Genomic DNA, 20,821 nt, shown 5'->3' on the forward strand with positions numbered 1-20,821 from the left:
ATAGATATTCATCATTTTGTGCGTGAAATTTATGAAAATGGTTCATTTAATTTAAAATATTTATCTTCTAATGAAATGCCTGCTGCTATTTTAACTAAAACCTTAAATTTTAATAAGTATAAAATATATTGTAATTTAATTGGATTAACCAATATCAGTAAGTAATAGTTTTTCTATAAATATATATATTCATGTTTGCTTTTATAATCACTGTACAGCTATCACTATTAAATTAAATTATATAAGGCATATATTGTTCATTAGAATATCATTTCCATTATTACGTGCATTTGTGAAATGAGCATTGAGGGGGGACTCTTAGATATCAATGCTCATTTTCCCCTTCTTAACCCCCTTTATCCCAAAGTAGAATCTGCAATTATGTAAGCTGCCAATGCTGGGCCTGCGCCAGCTTCTATGTGTTTACGTCTCGTATTCTATATGATTGAAGATCCTGCTGTTCCTAACCTTCCTTCATGATCTTAGTTAAGCATTTACTTTAATGCATCCATGTATGTGCTATATAAATAAATGCTTTTGATGTTTTGCAATATTCGCTGCATAAATCTCCAATACATTGATTATCCAAAAATAAAATTTTATCTCAAACTATCAATAGAATTAATACAATTTTCAAATTCCATTGTCTGCTCAGAAATCGGTCCCATTAATAGCATTGTGCTTTTAGAGGAGAAACCGAAACTATGATTCTTTAACTGAATTTAGAAACTTGCGTCTTCTTGCCGATCGAATAATGCGTCCACTGATGGAATGAGTGGCACGGTGTTTCAAGCAATTTTGCAGGACCTGATTTCAAATATCGGAGCAGTTAAATAGATTTTCTTATTTAATCTACTACGTTTATTTATTTGATATTTTATTCTTCTTAATAATTCTAAAGTTACTATGAATTATTCCAGTGAATATATTTAATAAAATAAAATTTTATGTCCAGATATCAATGAAATTAATACAATCTCTAGATTCAATATCTTCCGAATGCGCGGAAATCTTTCCAATTCATAGAATTGTGCTTTTAGACCAGAGACCCATCTTATTTCAAACTAAAAATGGTAAATCGTATATAGAATCAAAAACCGCCTGGTCATTCGAAGGAAATTTGTCTCATGTTGGGCGGAACGGCGAAGTATTTTCATCGCATTTGCAGGCCTTTATTTCCAATCTCGGAACGATGAATAATTTTTAAATTTTTATTCTTTTTTTTTAATATTATAGGCTGGACTAATTCTTTAGTTCATACGATTTTTTCCAATAATTATTATTCATAAAATAAAATGTAACATTAAATATATATATATATATAATTGAATTAAATTTTTTGGTGGACCTTGCACATGCGCAGAAATAGTTCCTTTTCATAGCATTGTGCTTCTATACTAGAGGTCCATCGTATTTCAAAATTGGAATAGTTAATCGTATGTAGAATTTTAGAACCCGTTGGCAGTCATTTGAAGCTTGGCCTAATGGGTAGAATGGATGTGGATTTTTACTTCTTTTTGCAGGTCTTCAGTTCGTATCTTCTAAACTTTTATATATTTAATTATTTTTATACATTTAATTATATATATAATTATTTGTTCCTATTCTTAACATTGTACCTTTAGAATAGAGGTCCATCGTATCACAAATTAGGAATCGTTAATCTTATTTGGAATCTTAGACCTCCCTGGGGCTCGAATGATGTGTGGCGTACTGAATAGTAAGGTACTTTTCCTGCTTTTTCAGCTATTCTTCAATTCGAAGCCCGGAACCAGATGCAATAATAGAAAAAATGCGATATGTAATGAAGCTTGTTCCTTCAAAGTCAAATTGCCAATTTCCGAAATTAAATTGCAAGTTCTGTTCTGGTGAAGAATTTGTAAATAAATGCCCCACCCCTTTTTTGTTAAAATAAATCTTTTTTGGAAAGACTGAAATTAGGTAAAAGCGAAAGATTTTACTTCATTTGCATTGAGTGATCCCCTTAGAAAAGACTTCATCTATTTGTCGATTTATATTCTCCTGCCCTAATAAATATTTAAGGAAACAAAGGAACACTACGATTTCTGAAACAACGTTTGGTTTGATTATGGCAAGTTCAGCAATGTCCAATTTGAACCCTAAAAAATATGTCAATAGAAATAATCACAAATGCATACCTTTGTAGATAGTCCTGATCAATTAGATTTATTTCGGGAAATAGAAGAAACTCCATTCACAAAACACGCATCAGTCGATGATGGAAAAAAAATATATTTAGACACATATTTGAAGGTCAGTAATTGATTCGCAATACAATTACTTCTCCTGAAAACGTCCCAAGTTTCCGAGAGTCTCCCTTCACATTTCCGTGATCTGGAGAGAAGATTCGATTCAAATCCAGAGGTAAAAAGACAATATTCGAATAGCCTAGCTAAGGTATCATTCTCAGCTCAGAATGCAAAATAAATACTTGGATGCTTCCTTTACTACTTGGGCTCATAATCTCTTTTCAAAGAGCAGTTTTTTGCTCGTTGTTCTTTGTTTCGTCAGTGTGCAACGGACTTCAATGGCTGCCTCTGTTACCGATTATATTTGAGTAATCATTTATCAGAGAAAAATAAAATAAGTTTGAGTCAAATTTCTTAAAATGTGAACAATTTATACCACTTAACTTAATTTTTATTTAAAAAAAATTCTTTGAACGTGGCAGTATATTAACTACCAGTACAGAGACTCCCATTCTAACTCGACAGCTTACCTGCAGCTGCTTTTATGATTCACCGGTCCGCGGCCGCGTTCACATTCTACTTGCCGTGAGTTAAATGGAAGGCTTAGTATTCAATAAGTGAGAAAATACGTATTATATCAGTGAATTTTGGTATAATAACTCTGTCTTCTGGTATTGGTAGGCAAAGAAATGAATTCATAGAACTCTGGCCTGCCTTTCCGCGAAATTAGGCGGATATTCTGGAGTGTACTGTATTTATTTTGATCAATGTGTGTTGTTTAAAATAGAATCAGAAAAAAGGAACATTTTTTATTATAATTTCTTTAATTACAAGCAGCAGTTATGAAGAATACTTTGAAGATACTGCATGAAAAAAAAAACATTGAAAAATATCCATTATTCTTTATATATATATATATATATATATATATAAATATATATAAACACATATTATGTTACCGAATTCAAAATATTTGCAAAATGATGATTTTTTTATTTGTGAATCACTATAAGATATAATAAAAAAATATATAAATCTTTTTTTAGATTATGATAGTTGTTACGTTGACATTTCTTCAGTTGACGCTAAAAAATATTTAAAAAAATCTGTCTGCATCAGTTTATTGAAATAACATCTAAATAAGTTATTAATTATAAAAGCTCTCCTTATTCTAGCAGTTTGAATGCTCTTCCTGAGTGCAATAGGAATGGAATGCTGCTCAAAAGCTGACTCACGGCGCATGTCAAGAAAGATGCAACACCCATTATGAAGCTCCCCTTTCATTAACTGGCCCAATTGGTTTTATATTTCAGTTCCTTTTTCTACACAGTCAACAAATAATCATTTTATTTAAACTTTTTAATAGCTATGTGGAAATTCATACGTTTTTATTAATTTTTAATAAGTATTTTATGGGCCAAATGGTTAAAATAATAAAATTCATAGAAAATTAAATTATCTGCTAAAATTATTTCTCTATTTATAAATGAAAGCATTTGAGTATTTCATAGATTATAGGAAAATAATAAACTTCAAACAAACAAAATATAAAATAAACATTCATTGACATGAATCCGTTAAATGGAATAAAACACAGTCTATTAAATGAATAATTAACATTCCAATACATTAGAAATTTTTAATAACTTAACTTTGATTTATTTAGTAAAGATTTAAATACTGACAAACAATACATTATTACTTCATAATTCATAGAATTTGTAACTTTTACAATTTTATTTATTTGGCAACTACATTAAAAATTTTTTTTTAACTGACTGGCTATGGGCCCTTTAGCCCAGCAACCTTAGCAAATGCCTAGTGGGATATCAGCTGCATATGAAATAGTAGATTTCAAAACAAGGTATCCTCCCATTGCCAATAGATAAGTCTTAAACGTGCTAAATCTAATGTCAAATGTGACAAAATGTCACTGGAAACAAAAATTCTAGCTTGACGTCAGTACTATGCTCTGAATTCCAGCTGTTTTCAATCTCTTTAAGAAACTTATTTTTCATTAATCGTGTTTTTACTGTCGTAAATATGCTATGACAGATAATTATTGAAACATTCACATTTCAAGTTATGGGTATCAGTCCTTGTAACTTACCTTACAAAAACCCAACATAATGTTTTCTGTCTGTAATATTAAAACTATAACTTCTTAGTAATTATAAATAAATATATATCAGAATTGATCTCAAAGTTTATAAACATAGTTTTAAGGTTAAATGCATATAAATAAACAAGGACGCAAAACAGCATTTAATATAGATTAATCCAATAGATGGGATTTTAGTGCAGCTATACACATTTCAGATGTGCAATTTAAATATCAACATCTTGAACAAGAATAGTGAATATCGATATTAGTCAAATGCCACGATTTATGGATGACAGCACTTCTCTTCATATGATGCCTGCGCGACGCCACGAACAGACGAAACGGACGCGCATTTTGGTTATGTCATGTTGATGAGCATATTTTGATTGCTGTAAAAGTAACAATGAAGAATATATTTTCTTCGTTTCGTGATATATAAATTCAATATGTCAAAGTTCTAGTGAAATTCTTGAAATGGTTTGTTAGAATAAACATTGATAAGGTATTTACAGCAATGAGTCAGGAGGTGCTTATCACCATTTTCCAATTCACCATTCATTTCTCGCGTATAAATATCCATGCCGTATTGGCCATCTTCAATGAACTTCAAGTAGAAGGTCACCAAGTCTCCTTCCACGGACTGAGTGGCATTTTTGGACAGCCGCTTCTCTTCGACGCCATTCTTGTGCAGCGTTGCCATGAAGTCAGTAAGAGGTCTGGACATTCTAAACTGGATTTCCAATTCCCTCGGTGAGAAGATCAGTGCATCTTCGTGGGTGATGGGAACGAGTCCAAACAGTCTTGTTGCTTTCATGGGCCCCCACTCCCCGCTGGCGCAATCAGGCAATGGAACCATCACTGTCTGCAGATCTTCGCAAACTATCTTGAATTTGCAGACGCTTTTGAATTTCATCGGTTCGCCGGTGAGGTATTCTCGAGGAGTGACGGCGTTCGCAAAGATGTCCAGAAGCAATGACCCACTGGACGGAGCGTGGACTCTGAAGGCAACGACATTCCCAACCACAGACTGCATGACGAATCTTTTCAAGCTGACGGCTTCGTACGTGTCCACGTCTGTATCGTAAAACTTGAGGTTGTAATGGAATATGAGGCTGGAGGACATACGGGACGGCATCGAAATGCGCACGGTGGCTGCTCCGGTGCTGTCGGTGTTCAGCACTGCTTTTGTTTCTTCGTCTGGGAAGTACAAGCCGTACCTGAAATGAATGTTATTTAATATCATTCGAGTGTATGTTTTGCTAAATTCAAAATTTATTTATTTATTTTCCTGTCAAGGGATCCCTTACAGAAGAATTCGTGTCTCTTAAACATTCAATTAGCAAACATTGAAAAGGAAGACAATATTATCCTTTTCTTTACGCAGCTGCAAGCATTCACTGACAGCTGCTCACTTGATGGATGGATCGCCATAATCTCACATCCTTTTTTTGGCAAGGAATTAGTTTCTCTCGTAACCTAATACATAATTCTGTTTGAATGGTCCATTTCAAAGCTATATACATTGAATATAGTAAATTAATAATTTTTTCGAAACTGTGGATAAGATCGTCTGAATGTTCAGGAATTTCTCAAAATCCGTCAAAAAATGCTTCTTATCAAAAATTACATTCTGAGAAATGCAACAAGTGAAATTAGGTTGACCCGCAATTTGATAAGATTTTGCTTCCCGAGGGCCTCCTAAAATTGTACCTTACTGTACAATTAGTGTTACTGTACCCTATAGAAAGGCGGAAGCATATTTAATATTTGAAGCAAGTTTTTCATACCCACATTTAAAGCGTTCTTCATGCAATTTATTGTAGCTTTTAATTTAAAAATCTATAGTTTAAATCTTGAAGTGCAAAATATCCTCCCCCCCCCCAAAAGCCAAATATATATGATAACAGAAAAAAAGAAATCAGTAATAACTTCTGATACTTTAAATTATTTTTAATGAGCATATTTAATATTTAAAGTGACTCTAACAATTTATTAACATTTATTAAGACAATGTTTGAGCGTATAAAATTGATCAAAATAATTATAATTCTGCGAAGAAACAGTTTGCTTTTAGATGAAATATTTAATACATGCTACTCTCAAAGCACATTAACAAATCCTCATTTTGGAAGCAATTTTTAAAATGCAACAGGGTGGACGGCAGCCTAGAAAGAGGCAGAAAAATTAGATATGTATATTGAATTATTCAAACTCAAATATGAAGAAAAAATACAAAGACTGACAATTTGATAATGGCCATTAATCACAACCAAAACACGGGGATACTAGAAATGTCTTTTAGTGGTTCTCTGGAAAATCACAATCACTGTGGCTTAACTGCCAAGACGGAAATAAAATATCAGCTATACGTTATTCTAGAGATTCTTAATCGCTTCCTCTGGTATTGTGTCTGGCATTCCACATCGTTGGTAACGAATTGTACACACTATTAATAACTATATCGAAAAGTTATAAATGTTTCAAGCTAGTAACTTATGCAGTATCACCATTAAATTTCGTATGATCTCATTTGCCATTCTTACATCACTGTAGCTGATTGAAGAAATCTGAATAAAAAAGAAAGCTTTGATAATCCAAAGCAACATAAATTGAAGGCAAAAAGATATCTACGAGCGGTCTATCATAACATGTTTTTCTACGTGGCGTTTAGCAATATAATATAACTGATAAATATAAACTTTTTATTACATTCATTACATCGTGCTTAAAGCCACATGTAGTGTTCATACTTATGAATTATTGCAAGATCTATTAAACTGGCAATCAAGAAATATCTCGCAGCTTCAGCTTTCTGTAATGCCATCGACTGGGGTTGCAGTGAAGGATGAGAAGGAATCGATGTTACAGGAACGTGACATCACAAGATGTTGTAAATAACAGGAAAGAAGGCAAAATGGACCGTTCATCAACATATCGAATTCTTTGTAAATTTCTTTAGGAACTTTGTTTATGAGAATTAGAGAGATAAGCTCGGGGAATTTAATTTTTTCAGTCACGACATCGGAATACCAGCAAAATAGCAACTGCAGAATAACAGTCATACAAGATTTTGAAATCTTAATATTGCATAATCCCTTTTTCCATTTAACTAAATAAACAAATTCATAGTATACCTGAAGAAAAGAGATCGGACAAAAGGCAGTTCTTCAAATTCCAGCAAAGTAATAGGGACTTTAAGCAGTTGCCATTCCTGTTGCAATGGAAAAAATTCATAAATAAATTCTTTTGGATCGGTCAAGAAGTAGTGATCGTCATATTCATAGCGTAGACTGTCGGACTTCCCTCTGCTGCCCGGTTTAGGGACTTCCTTAGCGTTCACGAGATGCCTGGCACCCCAGTTGCACTGGACGAATCTCCAAGCTCCGGCCACGTAGACAGCGTTCCAAGAGTTTCTAAAGCGACTGTCTTCGAATTTCACACCAGGCTGATAGCCGGCGCTTTTCGAGTAGCCTTTTATCACAACGCAGTGGAGACCAGCGTAGCTAAGAAAGAGACAGAGTATTTTAGTGATGTGAGACTAAGAAATAATTACGAAGAGAATAATTATAAAGACATAATGAAGATGGGCTCTAAATCAGTATGGATCGTCAGTTTAGAAAGTAGCAGTGCTGTAAAAAAAGATTATCAAGAGATTGCAATATATTTATGTATATATTAGGGTGCCCCATAAGTTTCTTTATTATTTCTAATATGAAATGAATACACAGTATTTACTGCTTAAGATATTATTTAGTTTGTTATATAAAAACCCTTTTGCTCTATTACCTTCTTCCATCTCTCAGGAAGCCTCATTATGCCTTCTTTCCAAAATTGTTGTGTTTTGGACACGAAATTATCCTCGAAGGGCGCTTTTATTTCGCCGATGGATTTTTAATAAGGACAGAAAGAAGCAATAATCAGATGGAGCGAGATCTGGAAAGTATGCAGGATACGGGAAAACATCCCAATCGAACTGTAAGAGTTTTTCTCTTACGACTCATGCAATATGTGGTTTCGTGTTGTCATAATGAAAAACAACGCCTCGTCTATTCATTCATTCTGGTTGTTTTTATGCTATGGCAGCTTTCAACTGATCCAGTTGATGACAGTATTTCGTAGAATTTATGGTTTCACCTTGAGGAAGGAGCTCGTAGAAAATGAAGCCTTTCCAATCCCATCAAATGGACAAAAGCACTTTTGGGGGGTGTAGTCCCGGCTTATTGTCCATACACCAAGTGCGTTTTCTATGCGCATTTTCATAAAAAATCCAAGTTTCGTCTCCAGTGGCAAGCCTCTTTAAAAAGCGTGATGAGAAAGAAACTTTTGGGACATTCTAATATACATAAATATCCTTTAAGTAATCAAAAATGTTCAATTTTTCAAATCCACACATTAAGTTTGTTGAATTTCAAACATATTAAATAACTAGTATACAATGTTGTTTGTAGTTTTGCCAATAGAAAGTCATGTGAATGGTGAAGCAATAATTCCACGGATAAAAGTATTACAACCTCCCAACACCACCATATGCTCCTCTTTTTACCTAATCAACTCGATAATATTCGTCCTAAAATGACAAATAAGATGCGCTATAAATGATCTGCTACATTCATCATTTTTTACGAGTATTAAATATTAATAATTGATCGATTTTAAGAATTGTCATTTGAATAACGAATAAAGGTTTAAAAATTAAACATGTACGTTTTTTTTTTAAGAATAGCCTCGAACAAAAGGAAAGAAATACGCGAAAAAGCTTATGCGTTCACTTCAAGGCAGCAAGAATCGAAGCAAAAACTTATAAACATCCAAGGAAAAAATTTAAAAAAAGAAAAAAAAAAAAAGTGAAAATATTGGATAGGAATGAAAAGAAAAATCGGCGTTTCAAGCCTGATATGTTCTGACTGCAGCTCTAGCACCTCAAAATTCAAAAGAAAGAAAAATATTGCTCTTTTCTTCAAATTAACCAATGAATTGTGTGTAGAGGGTTCTTGGGAATTGCGATACGAATCGGCCCAACACTTCTCCTTGCTTGTTACTTCACCACCTGTCTTATAATTGCGTCCCCCCTTTATTTATTTATTTTGCTTTTTCCATTTTTATTTATTTTTAAATTTTTAGAGTGACAAAGTAAGCAATAAAAAAAATAATGAAGAAGTAGAAAATTTAATTTAAAAAAGAAAATTTAACTTTTAAAAATAAGTTCAAAGCGCGCTGCAGTTCTGTAGACTTAACGGACTTTCTACTTTACCTATTTGATAATTTGGTTCGTTATGTTGTTGACTGAACTTTGATTTCGGTGTTTATATTTCACACTGTTTTTTTTTAAATCCAAACACCTAGTTGTTTCCATTTAGATATGGTTTTTCCAAAATGTAAATGCACTGCAGCCTGTTGCATGTTGGGTCTCCAATAAAATAAAAACCAGTCGACTTGAAACTTCTCGAACTCTGTTTCTATTAAAGAGCATATTTCAAAGTTCCAGGCGAAACAATTTTACTCATATTAATTTCCTTTATAAACTACATGACAACTATTTTGGGGCGAATCGAACGTCGGAAAAAACATATCCCTCTCAAAACTTCCATATCCACAAAAGTGAGATGCAGCAAAGGATTTAAAGAGCATCAAACTGGCTTGCATGAAAGATCGCTGGCGGAATCCAATTTTGAACCCGCAAAATCAGCAGTTACTATTTGAGATGTGATTTCAATAAGAAGGGCCCTGCAAATGATCGTTATGATTATCAATATACAAATATTTTGAGAGACTTACGGCACAAAATAAATAGGCCTATTATCTAACATATATTCTCAGTTACCTGCACAATCTCTTGAAGAGCACGTGATAGCTTTCGGTGCCGTGCTTGATTCCCCTCAGAATTCCCATGGGCGTGTCTGCATTCACATTGTCGTCGAATGTCATGGTGTTGAGATTCTTGACCGTTATCCAGCGAAAAATGGCTCTAGAGGAAAAGGACACACAGTTAGAACATGGAGAGCGAAACACGTTTCTAAAGGCGAAATGCAATGAGGGCACTTTTGAGTTTTCTCAATAATTCCATTTGAAATAAATTTTGATCCAATTAAACAAAAAAAAATGATAAAAAGACACACCTTCATTATCTTTATGAAAATAAATCATTTATCTCTATTTGAAATTGTTGAAATAAAAATAAAAACAAATTTTAAAAAATCATATTTCTGACTATTGCCTAAAATTCAATTCTATGAAAATTTTTAAAACTTTGGCTAAGAAAGAGAAATAAGCAAAAGCTCCACGATTTTGAAGAATACAGAAACCTCTAAAATCAACTAGTGAAATCTCTTTTGAGACAATTCATTGCATGTTCTAGATGAACTTTAAAAATCTTTCCACTTCATTGCAATAATTATATGAAACCAACTATCGGCCCAAAATTCTCTCAAGTACTCCGTCATAAAGACATTATCCCAAGAATGCTTTGGCGCTCAACAGTTACTAAATATTAAGCTTTGGTCTGAATTACAATTTTACAGAATCTTTGCGAATAATCTTGGCATAATCTGCATTGAATTCAGACCAAAGGTTAATATTAAGTAACTGTTGAGCGCCAAAGCATTTTTAGGCATCTTTGGCATGCGGTTAATAGCATCCGAAAATCGAATTTGCGTTTTAGACGCATTTTTCTCAACTGACTGAAACTTTTCATGCAAAACTACACTTGTAATCACACACCCAATTTAGTAAAGACCAGCAGATGATCAACTCTTTGTTAGATTTGGCTCAAAATTTGTTAGGTGTCTATACTATAAATGTTCAATCTGTGCGCCGAATTTTATTCATCTAGCTCTCTTCCTTTTGTACTTCTCGTGTTTATTTGAAGAGCAGGTCAGATACACTTCCTCAGAACGGAGTTTGTCCAAAATTTGATCTTTATGACACATTTGTCATAAAGACCAAATTTTATCCGTCTATCTCAAAGCATTTTTTTAGCTATCTTTGTCACAGACAGCCATAATGGCAAAAATGTGCTTTTTGAACTCAAAGATAAACGTGGAAATTCGACAAGCTTCCATTTTTTGATGATTACAATTCCTTTTCTATACTTTGTATATCAGAAAGTAGAAAGAATTCAAAATAAGAATGGCCACTCTGGAAGGCAGGCAGATGCGGAATTCCTCATCCACAAGAGAGGCTACTGCATTCATTCAGCTCGACAAATGCTTTCCTTTTAAAGATGAAGGGCTCTTTCTCAATAAAGGTTTAAACCACTGATGAAGCATCCTTAAGACAAATTCACAAAACTGTAATAAATAAAAATCTGAAATCTAAAATAATTTGATTAATAAAGTTGGGCCTTTCTTCGGCTTTCAATGGCTTGTCCAGCCTAGAGTCAATGGTATAAAAATCCGTAAAAACACCCAACACAGGTGTCATATTAGATAAGAAGACTAGCAATGGACATAAAATGTAAAACAATTTCGTTCAAACAGATATTTGATATTAGATTAGTAGGCTAGCAATGAACATAAAATGTAAAGCAATTTCGTTCAAACAGAAATTTGATCATGTTATTGAAATTCTCTGGGAACTGTACCTCGCAAAGAAACTTGCTTTTAAGAACTAAAATTTCAAAGCAATTTCGATGATTTTTTATTTCCCTCTTTTGAATACTGCCATCAAAAGGGCCCATTTCGTAAATGCAACGGCTGTTATTTTATTTCCGTCATAACAAATGCTTTCGTCATAAAAATTTCGGACATAATGTCGAACCCAAGTATTTGTTTAGTGAGTCTCAATGGTTGTTATCACAAAACAATTCTACCCATTAATACTTAAACATTTTTTCAAAATAAGCACCCTATTCATACATACATTCGTATATATATATAATTTAAACCAATATTATTAAGCAGTTTTATGGTCGAAGAGCGAGAAGACACTTTGAATTTTTAAACTTCACTTTTATACCATCCTGGAGGCATAATTTATGTACAAGAAACGATGTCCGTTCACAAGCGATACAAGAGCAGAAGAAAGCGAAAAGAGAGAAATATTTATCCCCAATGATTTTATACTGTGAGGTTCTGATAGGGATTTCATTACACGTGTCGATTTAGGTAAGGGAATGATAGGGATCTTTAAAAAGAATTCATTTAGATCGACAGATTTTTATCCATTCACTCGGAGTGTGAGAACTTGTCGATTTAAGTATTTTTACAGAGCGTCTATAGTATTAATTAAATATAAAAAAGGTGGAACTGGATCAGGAAATGAGAGAACATTTTAGAATGAAGTTAACATGGGCTGAATTAAGATAAAACTTTGGAAATGAATTAGGATTTAATTTAGATTTGAGATACCATTACACACACACAAAACAGATATACAAAACTGGATTTTCTTTTCTTGACTGTGTGCTCCTAAACACAGTTTGCCATCCAAATTTAAAAGAAAAACACCGAGTGCTCACCTCGCTTTCTCCACATCTGTTATGCAGCTGCCGATCAGCTGCCGCACCAAATCGGTGAAAGTCTGTTGGTCATTTTGAGCTACCTGTAAAAAGTGAAAGACATTTTAGAGTAGTTATCATGTTGAAGAAGTTAGAGTTCATTTTTGAAATTAAAAGTTTGAAATGGTTTTATTTTACACGAACCGAATGAATATAACCTAAAATGATAATATATATGTATATATATTACAGCAAAATATACTTAAAATTTACTAAAATTAAAGTGACGGGGGAGATTGTGCGAAGATAAAATGGTATCAATAAAGCGTTCCGACGACCAGTGCGTACGTTGAAACCGACACATTTTGCCTTCTTTCCGCTCTCTTGTGGTTTCTAAGGGTTCTTTGATGTCTATTCATTTTACCGACAAGTTGCGGGAAGCTGAGGATTGAGGTCCACAGGCGGGGATGGTACAATAATAGGTCAATTGGAAGATTTACGACCCTATCTGTAAAGGCCACAGGCCCTCGGAATAGGCTTAAAATGACTATTTTTATATTTTTATCGTAAAATAGTAAAGAATGTTTCTGAAGTTATTGAAAGAAAATTTAAAATTTTGGTTAATGTTGAGGTAAACTTATAAAACCCCACTCTTAATGGACAATGAAACGGCTCTCAAGCCTCTTTTGAATGATCTTTCTCCTCGTGCATTGCGTCATGACGCGGAAAGCAAAGAGAAGCGCCTCACTTACACTGATAGCAATTTGATCGAGTTCAGCGAAGACACTCGGGTCGCTGTAGATCTCTATTTTAGAAATGAGGGGTGGACTTGGGGGAGGCGGGTGGGTCGGATAAGGCACCAGATCTTCACTCAGATATTCTTCTCTATCATTCATGTTTTGACTCTGAAAAAAGAAAAAAGCATAAGTAACTGAAACATAACAGAATTGACTCTGAGCGTGTGCACACCGTGGATAAGTGAAAGTTTCGACACAATTTCATACAGTTTAAAACGTTTGTTCGATGTACGTACACGCTCATTTACACATTTTTTTTATCAACAATGCAAGTAATATAATTTTTTTTTAATTAATTAAGAAAATTTCTTGTTTCATGACACTTTTTCTCATTATTTTCCTTCCAAGTATCGTAATATATTTTGAGTTAACCATCTGATTTTTTAAAAATTACTTTAGTCCAATGAGTGATGGGGACTTTATACAGATATACTTTTTATTCTTTTTTATGCTACTTGATACTTTTTATTATTTTTTTCAGGTGTTTTGGCAAATGTGGCCTCGGAATTCCAGTTGTATCAAGACTACAGTAACCATTACATAGATCTGTCATTTAAAGACTTATTTATCTTCCAAATCTAGTCCAGTTAAATCAGCAGGAAATGAAGCTGTAATACGTACAGGATCCTTTTATAATGCATCGATGATGCTCTAAGTTTTTTTTTTTTTTTTTTTCATTTAACTTTAGTATTTGCATTTTTTTTAAAATGCTACTTGTCACAAGTTTTACCATAAAATCTTTGTCCTCCCATAATTTTCATTACGATCATCCTCAGATTATAAAAATAAACTGTCATCTTCTGAATTAGACATTATTAACAAAATTCTACGTTTATTCGTTCAAACATATATAATTTCGCAGTTTCTCCGGTTTCTTTCACCAGCTCTTCCAGATGGACGCGTGAAAGGGGGGGGGATCATGATGTTAGTGACCATGATGCGCCATTTTAGATTACATTTTATAAAGTTTATTATATATGCAGTAAAAAATTTTTATTATGTTGTGGAAAAACGAATTTTTTATATCGAAATGTGTATTTGGTAAATACTACTAGATATCGGGGCCAGGTGTTTAGTGAGAAACTGCTGAAAAAATTAAGTACTTTTAAGCATTTTTAAAGAACCTTAACCAAAAAAATGAAGCACCTTTGTACATGTACACATATGTAAACCTGCGTATTTGCTACGCATATGATATTTTCTATTTTATAATATTGTATAATTTTTATTGATTTTTTTTTAAAAAAATTAATTTTAAATGCGTATTTTTTAAATTTTAATATTCTATATTTGCGCAATATTTGCACAACATGTTTTATTGTAAAATATATATATATATGTGTGTGTGTGTGTTTGTGTGTCTTTTTGGTTTTAGACAAAAAAAAAAAAAATAACAAAAAAGATTATAAATGTGAAAAACTATCAATACCAAAAAATCAAGTCAACTTTTATAAGATTAACAACAAAAATGTGTCATTTTTTTTCAGTATTTCTCAAAATTAACAAACTACTAATTTATTTAGATGGATAGATTATTTCTGAAAATATCAACATTGATGCAGAAGCATAGCTTGACCAAACAGTTTGTATTTGATTTTTATATGTGCAAAAACGAATAAGATTCGACACAGCTGGCATGAAAAGTGTGAATTTCCTCCTGTATTAACTTGTTATAATTAGCCATTTTAGTTGCAGTCTTATAAAGCTAAGAGCAAAGCATTTCGGAAGGGCTACCATCATAAGACTGACAAAATTGCAATGATTTTTTTTTTTTTTTTTGAGAAATTAGGGAGGGAGAATAGAACGTTTTCCGAATCATAATAAATTGGGCACAGTACATATTTCGTACTGCCCCTTCCGGATAAATATTCCAGCATTTCAATAAAAGGCAATGCACATTGCTGAAGAAAGAGGAAGAGGAAAAAAAGTCTCATGAATGTTATCTTAACATGTGTTGGCACCCCTGGATCTATTTCACCCCGACGGAATTCCTTGTCCGAATTCTTCCCTTTTGTTGGTTTTCTTTCTTGATATATCTGATAAACAAACCTTTACGATTATGCTTTCAAATTATCTTATTCTACGTTTGGGAAAACAAAACGCAAAATGAAGCACTTTTTAAAGACCATTTTTCAAAATTAAGCACTTTTAAGGCGCTTAAAAATGGTTTCCAAATTTAAGCACTTTTTAAGGACCATTTTTCAAAAGTAAGTACTTTTAAGGTGCTTAAAAATGGTTTTCAAATTTAAGCACTTTTCGTGATCCTGCGAGAGGCCATGAAAAGTTTAAAATTCATTTGCTGCATTCTTTTTGAAACTCACTCTTACGAATTCTGTTCTCTTTTCGTTGATCAAGCTCAACATTTCTTTGGAGTGCTTCTCGACGAGGTCAGCCGTGGCGGCCCTCTCTTGCTCCAAAAGTTTCCTGGTCAGGGATTCTTTCTTCCGGTCTAGTTTGATGGTCATATTCTTCTCCAAGTCTTCTCGCTCTCTCTGATGTCTGGGGGAAAAAAGTCAGTTATCTACCAGGATATACTTTGTTGAGAATCACATGATTATTAAACTAGTCCAATCTATCAAAGATACAGAAATTTTTTGTATTTTTGATAAAATGGGCTAAATAATATTAGATTTGTTGTCAACCAAATGCGCTTATCGTAAACGTCATTCGCTGTTTTTGGAACCAAAGGAACACAATTCCGTATGATGTTTGCGAAAGTTTGCAGATGTTTATGTATAGAAACAGATTCGAAATTTAAGTCTCAAAAGCTTTTGTGTTGAAATGAAGCGCAGTGAATGTAATCATTGTACAGAAAAATTACAAGAAGGCTGTGTTTTTCAAAAATCAATCACTATTTATTGAGACCTATTGGGTATTGTTTATTGAGACCCTTTTGAACAGCAAAACAGAGGACAACGTACAATAATGAAACCGAAATCTGGAAAATGGTGGTGATCCCCGACTACGTTCATTTTAATGCTATCAATGGTCTACGGATTTCAGTTGCATATAATTAAAAATGTAGCACTAAATTTGATATTTTCAACTATGCCTACTGCTTAAGATCATTATGACATTCAATGAAAGTAATATGCATATATTTCTAGAAAAATCGCATAATAGCATATAAAAAGAAATTATTTGGAATTCATCAAATTTTCTGTAATATTTCAAATGATTATTTATCAAGATAGTTTTAAATAATTATTTTATTATCATAATAAATTCATACATTTCACTGGTATTTATCAAAAACAATTTCATTTGGATTTCAAAATGTCATTTTACCCAAATAAAATAGATTTCGCAGATTTAAAGATGAAGTGAATCCCTACCTGAAAGTGAGCGCTTTCTCTTCATCGGACGAGATCCGTCGCTTCTTCATCTTGATTTCGTAATTGAATTTAGATGTCAGTTTCTCTAACTCCTTCTCCCACTCTTCCTGGGGGAAAAAAAGCATTCTTGTTAAGAACAGAGCACAGAATGAGATTAGTATGCCCCAGAATGGGAAACATTTTATTCAATGCCATTCAAATGAAAGATGTTCACTACTTCCCAAGAATTCACTCCATCAAATAACTCTGATAATTACTGATGAATAACAACATTTTGCCAAGGAAAAGACAACGCAACGATAACTTCTAAATTACGAATTAGTTTCAAAATTTGCAATTTCATACTTTGAAGAAAGCAATAATGTCACCAGAATGAAACGTTCGCCTATTATTCAAGTTGATTAATGACAAATGGATTTAGTTAAAAATTGCAATATAAGCGTAAAAACCTCACAGGTTTCTAAATAATTAAGTGGTTTATAAATGCCGATGATGTCTTATCTTATCAGTTTGTCTTATCGATAGACATCGACGAGGCAACTATAGATATCCGGCTTTTAACATGAAGCATTTGTGCACCGCCAGAGCTTTAGCTTGCTGAGTAGCTTCTGTCAACAGAAATCTAGTTGTGTGATGGCACCTCTAAATCACTCGGTGCGATCGGTCACGAGAATTCCACAGCCCAACCCTCATACGCCTCCTCTGCTTTCACAAAGCGATCAATTAAAATGGCATGACTTCGACATCTAACATTCCATTCCAAGCCATGCCAATTATGACCTGCTCTTGCGAAACATGCGAAGACAGTGATCCATTAACTAATTTCTAAGCAAACAGAGGTGGGCATATTCTTCAAATCGGAAATGTGTCTTAAATAACGTAAGAAATTATCCTTCGGGTTGTTTTATGAAATTACCTCGAAAAAAATTAGGAATCTAACATTTTTTACGGTTTTCCGGACTTATTAAGTGCATCTAATAATGGAACACAAACATTTTAAATGTTTCTTCTATACGTGAAAACTGGCCGAATTAGGAAGCTTTGAATATCACGATTTGGGATGATTTAATCTCTTTGCGACGACTGCCACAAAAAATATCATACAATCGATGGAAGCCGAAGGTGTTGTTAGTTGATCTCAAATAATGAAATTCAATGCCTCATCATTCGAACAGTTCAGATGACAGAACACTTTTTGTTAAAAATGTTAATGCTCCATTATTAAAAATGCATTAAAAGGACGAGAGATTTTGTGATTTTGTTACATTTACATTTGTTACAGAGCATTTACTGGTTGAACATAAAATTTTAATTTTTTATGTCATTTACGGAATTTTTTTTCAATAGGGTGTATATGTGGATCGTTTAGAAATGAGCTAAAGAACCGCAATGACACCCTGCATAACATCCTACAGCAAATCCATCACTATCTTTTTAGAGTTCCAACCGAAAAATCGGCATAAAAAATTTTGTACTGACTCAGAAACTTTTCAGGACATTTCGTTTTTGTTTCCGAGAATTCTCTCCATCTCGATGGAACTTTCACGAACTCTTACTCAAGTAGAAAGTTTATCTTTTCCTTTCCTTTCTCGATTGAGTTTCAACCGATCATTCGGCATAAAAAAATTTTTACATATAATTAATTTTACAAATTACATATACATATAATTACATATAATTATATTAAATTACATATAATTATATTAAAATTTTTACATCGTAATTAAATATTCGCTATTTCAATGTGCCACGAAGCAAAACTAATTTCTACTCTTTTTTTTTTAAAAGGATTAAGACCCATTTTTAAAATGTACTTATTTTTTATGCTTGCAACCATTTACACCTATTCCTATTTACGAGAAATGATACTATCACCTTTCATTTTAAATATAATTAAATCAGATTTAACTTTCTCTATATTAACATTACAGAACAGTTCGAAATGCAAATTCATTAGAAAATAATTATCAAACCATTCAAAAAACAAAGTTAGCACGTAAATGCTCGATGGACACGATTCAGAGAAAAGAAAGTTTTGTCCTTCAATGGTGCGCTAAATATGATTCCCAACCAACGAATAGTGCGCTGTGATCTGTCTAGATGAAAGGATTTTCCTTCAACGCGAAACACAAATATGGAGCGGTTTACCCTAAAAGTTCCCCCATGCACTGGTGGAAAGTCTACCCAAGGTCGCTTCGTATGAGAGAAAATGTCACAGTGCCTGACCGAGAGGATCAGAAATATTACGACGGGAATTCAGCGAATAAGCGTTTTTCGTTGCTTATCTCATAAGAAGGGCAAACATGCACTGCAAGTAAAATTTGCTTTTAAAACATTAACTGATAAAAAGTTTCGAAGAAACTAAAGAAATCGAATACTTACTTTTATTTCCGAAACGAGACGCTATGCAGCGTGAAAAGAAAAGAACAGTAATTATTGCTCCATTAGACACACAAGGTATAATATACTCAAACATGAAGCACAACCGCTCAAAATATCGAACTATTTTTGTTTGAATTTTTAGTTTGGATTTACTATTATGATCGTATGGAGCGCACACCTCACAGTTGGGTAAGTGCTAATGCAGAAAATGCCTTAAAAAATACAACTATCTTAGTTTGATCTACCGAGACACGGAACCATAATTAATCTTTCAAATAGGAGAGGCAGATCCTTAACACGAACGTAATTCGGCGAACAGCTGATCTGCCTCACGAATATTCGTTAGTACTCAGCAGAAACTTAATATTGCTTACCATCCAGATCTTGCTTATAAACGCAACGGTAATTTTTAGTTAAAAAGTTTTTTTTTTTTGACGAATTGTATCTATTCAGGATTTTCCAAAATTGTTTCAGTTGTTCCTTTGTATTTCAATTTATACAATAATAACTACTATACGCTGTCTGTAAGTTGGAACATAACATGTAGAATTTACCGTGTAAATTGTTGCCATGGATCACAAACACAACTTGTAACATGGATCTTAAATATATGATGTTAAGGTTCAGGGGGGGGGGGGGAAGGGACATGTAAATATCATCGTGATAAGTAAGCACAGAAAGCTGTGTTTTCCGGAGGAGAAGAGAAAGTTTCTCTAGCAGAGTCGTGTAAGATATCTTTCAACCTTAGACAAGTGTCTGATTTCTTTAGCAGAGTCGTGTAAGATATCTTTCAACCTTAGACAAGTGTCTGATTTCTTTAACAGAGTCGTGTAAGGTATCTTACGTTAAAATCTTTCAACTTTAGGCCAGTATCTGATAGCTTTTAAAAAGTTTGGGACAGAGAAAATACAAATATGTTATTCAAATTCAGTATATATTAGAATAGAAAATAAAAGGATCAATGGTAATGTTTGAGTTTCTAGTAACAGAAAGAACATCAATGAGAAAAGTATTTTATGGAAAAAGGCAAACGAAGATGAACTTAGGTTAGAGATTATGTACGAGAAGGCACGCTGCAAGATTATTCATAAAAAAAACCCCACAAAAGTGAATTCTACCGAAGCACACAATAGAAATTTGGCTCTTTTCCTCCACATCGCCTCTATACAGAATCAAGATGAAACAGTGCAGATCCAAGCGCGCAATCTTATATCAAGATCCACTTTACATACAATAATTTGTATAATATAATTTGAGATTAACCCTTTCTACCTAGCTATTTATCCATAGTGAAAAAAAAAAGTTCAACAGTTGTTGCATAAAATAAGATACTTATAACTAGAATAAAAATGTATATTATTAGCTTTTAATCCTGTAATAAGAAAAGTTATCAATACACAATAGTGTTTCCAACTTCAGGATTATATCTAAGAAGGATTATTTATTTGAATAATACACAATTTATTTTTAGTTGACTAAAAAATCATGTACAAGATTAGATTGGAAAGTTGGTTTTTCTCGTTCCAAATTTGTCTTTGCTGTGCCAAACAGGTGTACAG

The 20,821-nt window shown here is 33.1% G+C and overlaps 1 protein-coding gene across 1 annotated transcript in view; it reads right to left on the reverse strand.

The window, feature by feature from the left end:
• Nucleotides 1-3,160: 3,160 nt before the first annotated feature.
• LOC129975086 (hillarin-like) overlaps nt 3,161-20,821 on the reverse strand; it is a 63,659-nt gene continuing 45,998 nt past the window's right edge. Inside the window, exons 3-9 of the mRNA XM_056087993.1 lie at nt 16,881-16,987; nt 15,867-16,044; nt 13,501-13,653; nt 12,770-12,852; nt 10,136-10,279; nt 7,449-7,817; nt 3,161-5,531 (exon numbers count right to left, since the gene is read on the reverse strand). Of these exons, the coding sequence (XP_055943968.1) occupies nt 4,772-5,531; nt 7,449-7,817; nt 10,136-10,279; nt 12,770-12,852; nt 13,501-13,653; nt 15,867-16,044; nt 16,881-16,987 (1,794 nt within the window). The 3' untranslated portion in view covers nt 3,161-4,771. The remainder of the gene's footprint in view (nt 5,532-7,448; nt 7,818-10,135; nt 10,280-12,769; nt 12,853-13,500; nt 13,654-15,866; nt 16,045-16,880; nt 16,988-20,821) is intronic.

Source organism: Argiope bruennichi, chromosome 7 (assembly GCF_947563725.1).
Source record: "Argiope bruennichi chromosome 7, qqArgBrue1.1, whole genome shotgun sequence".
NCBI classification, from domain to species: domain Eukaryota; kingdom Metazoa; phylum Arthropoda; class Arachnida; order Araneae; family Araneidae; genus Argiope; species Argiope bruennichi.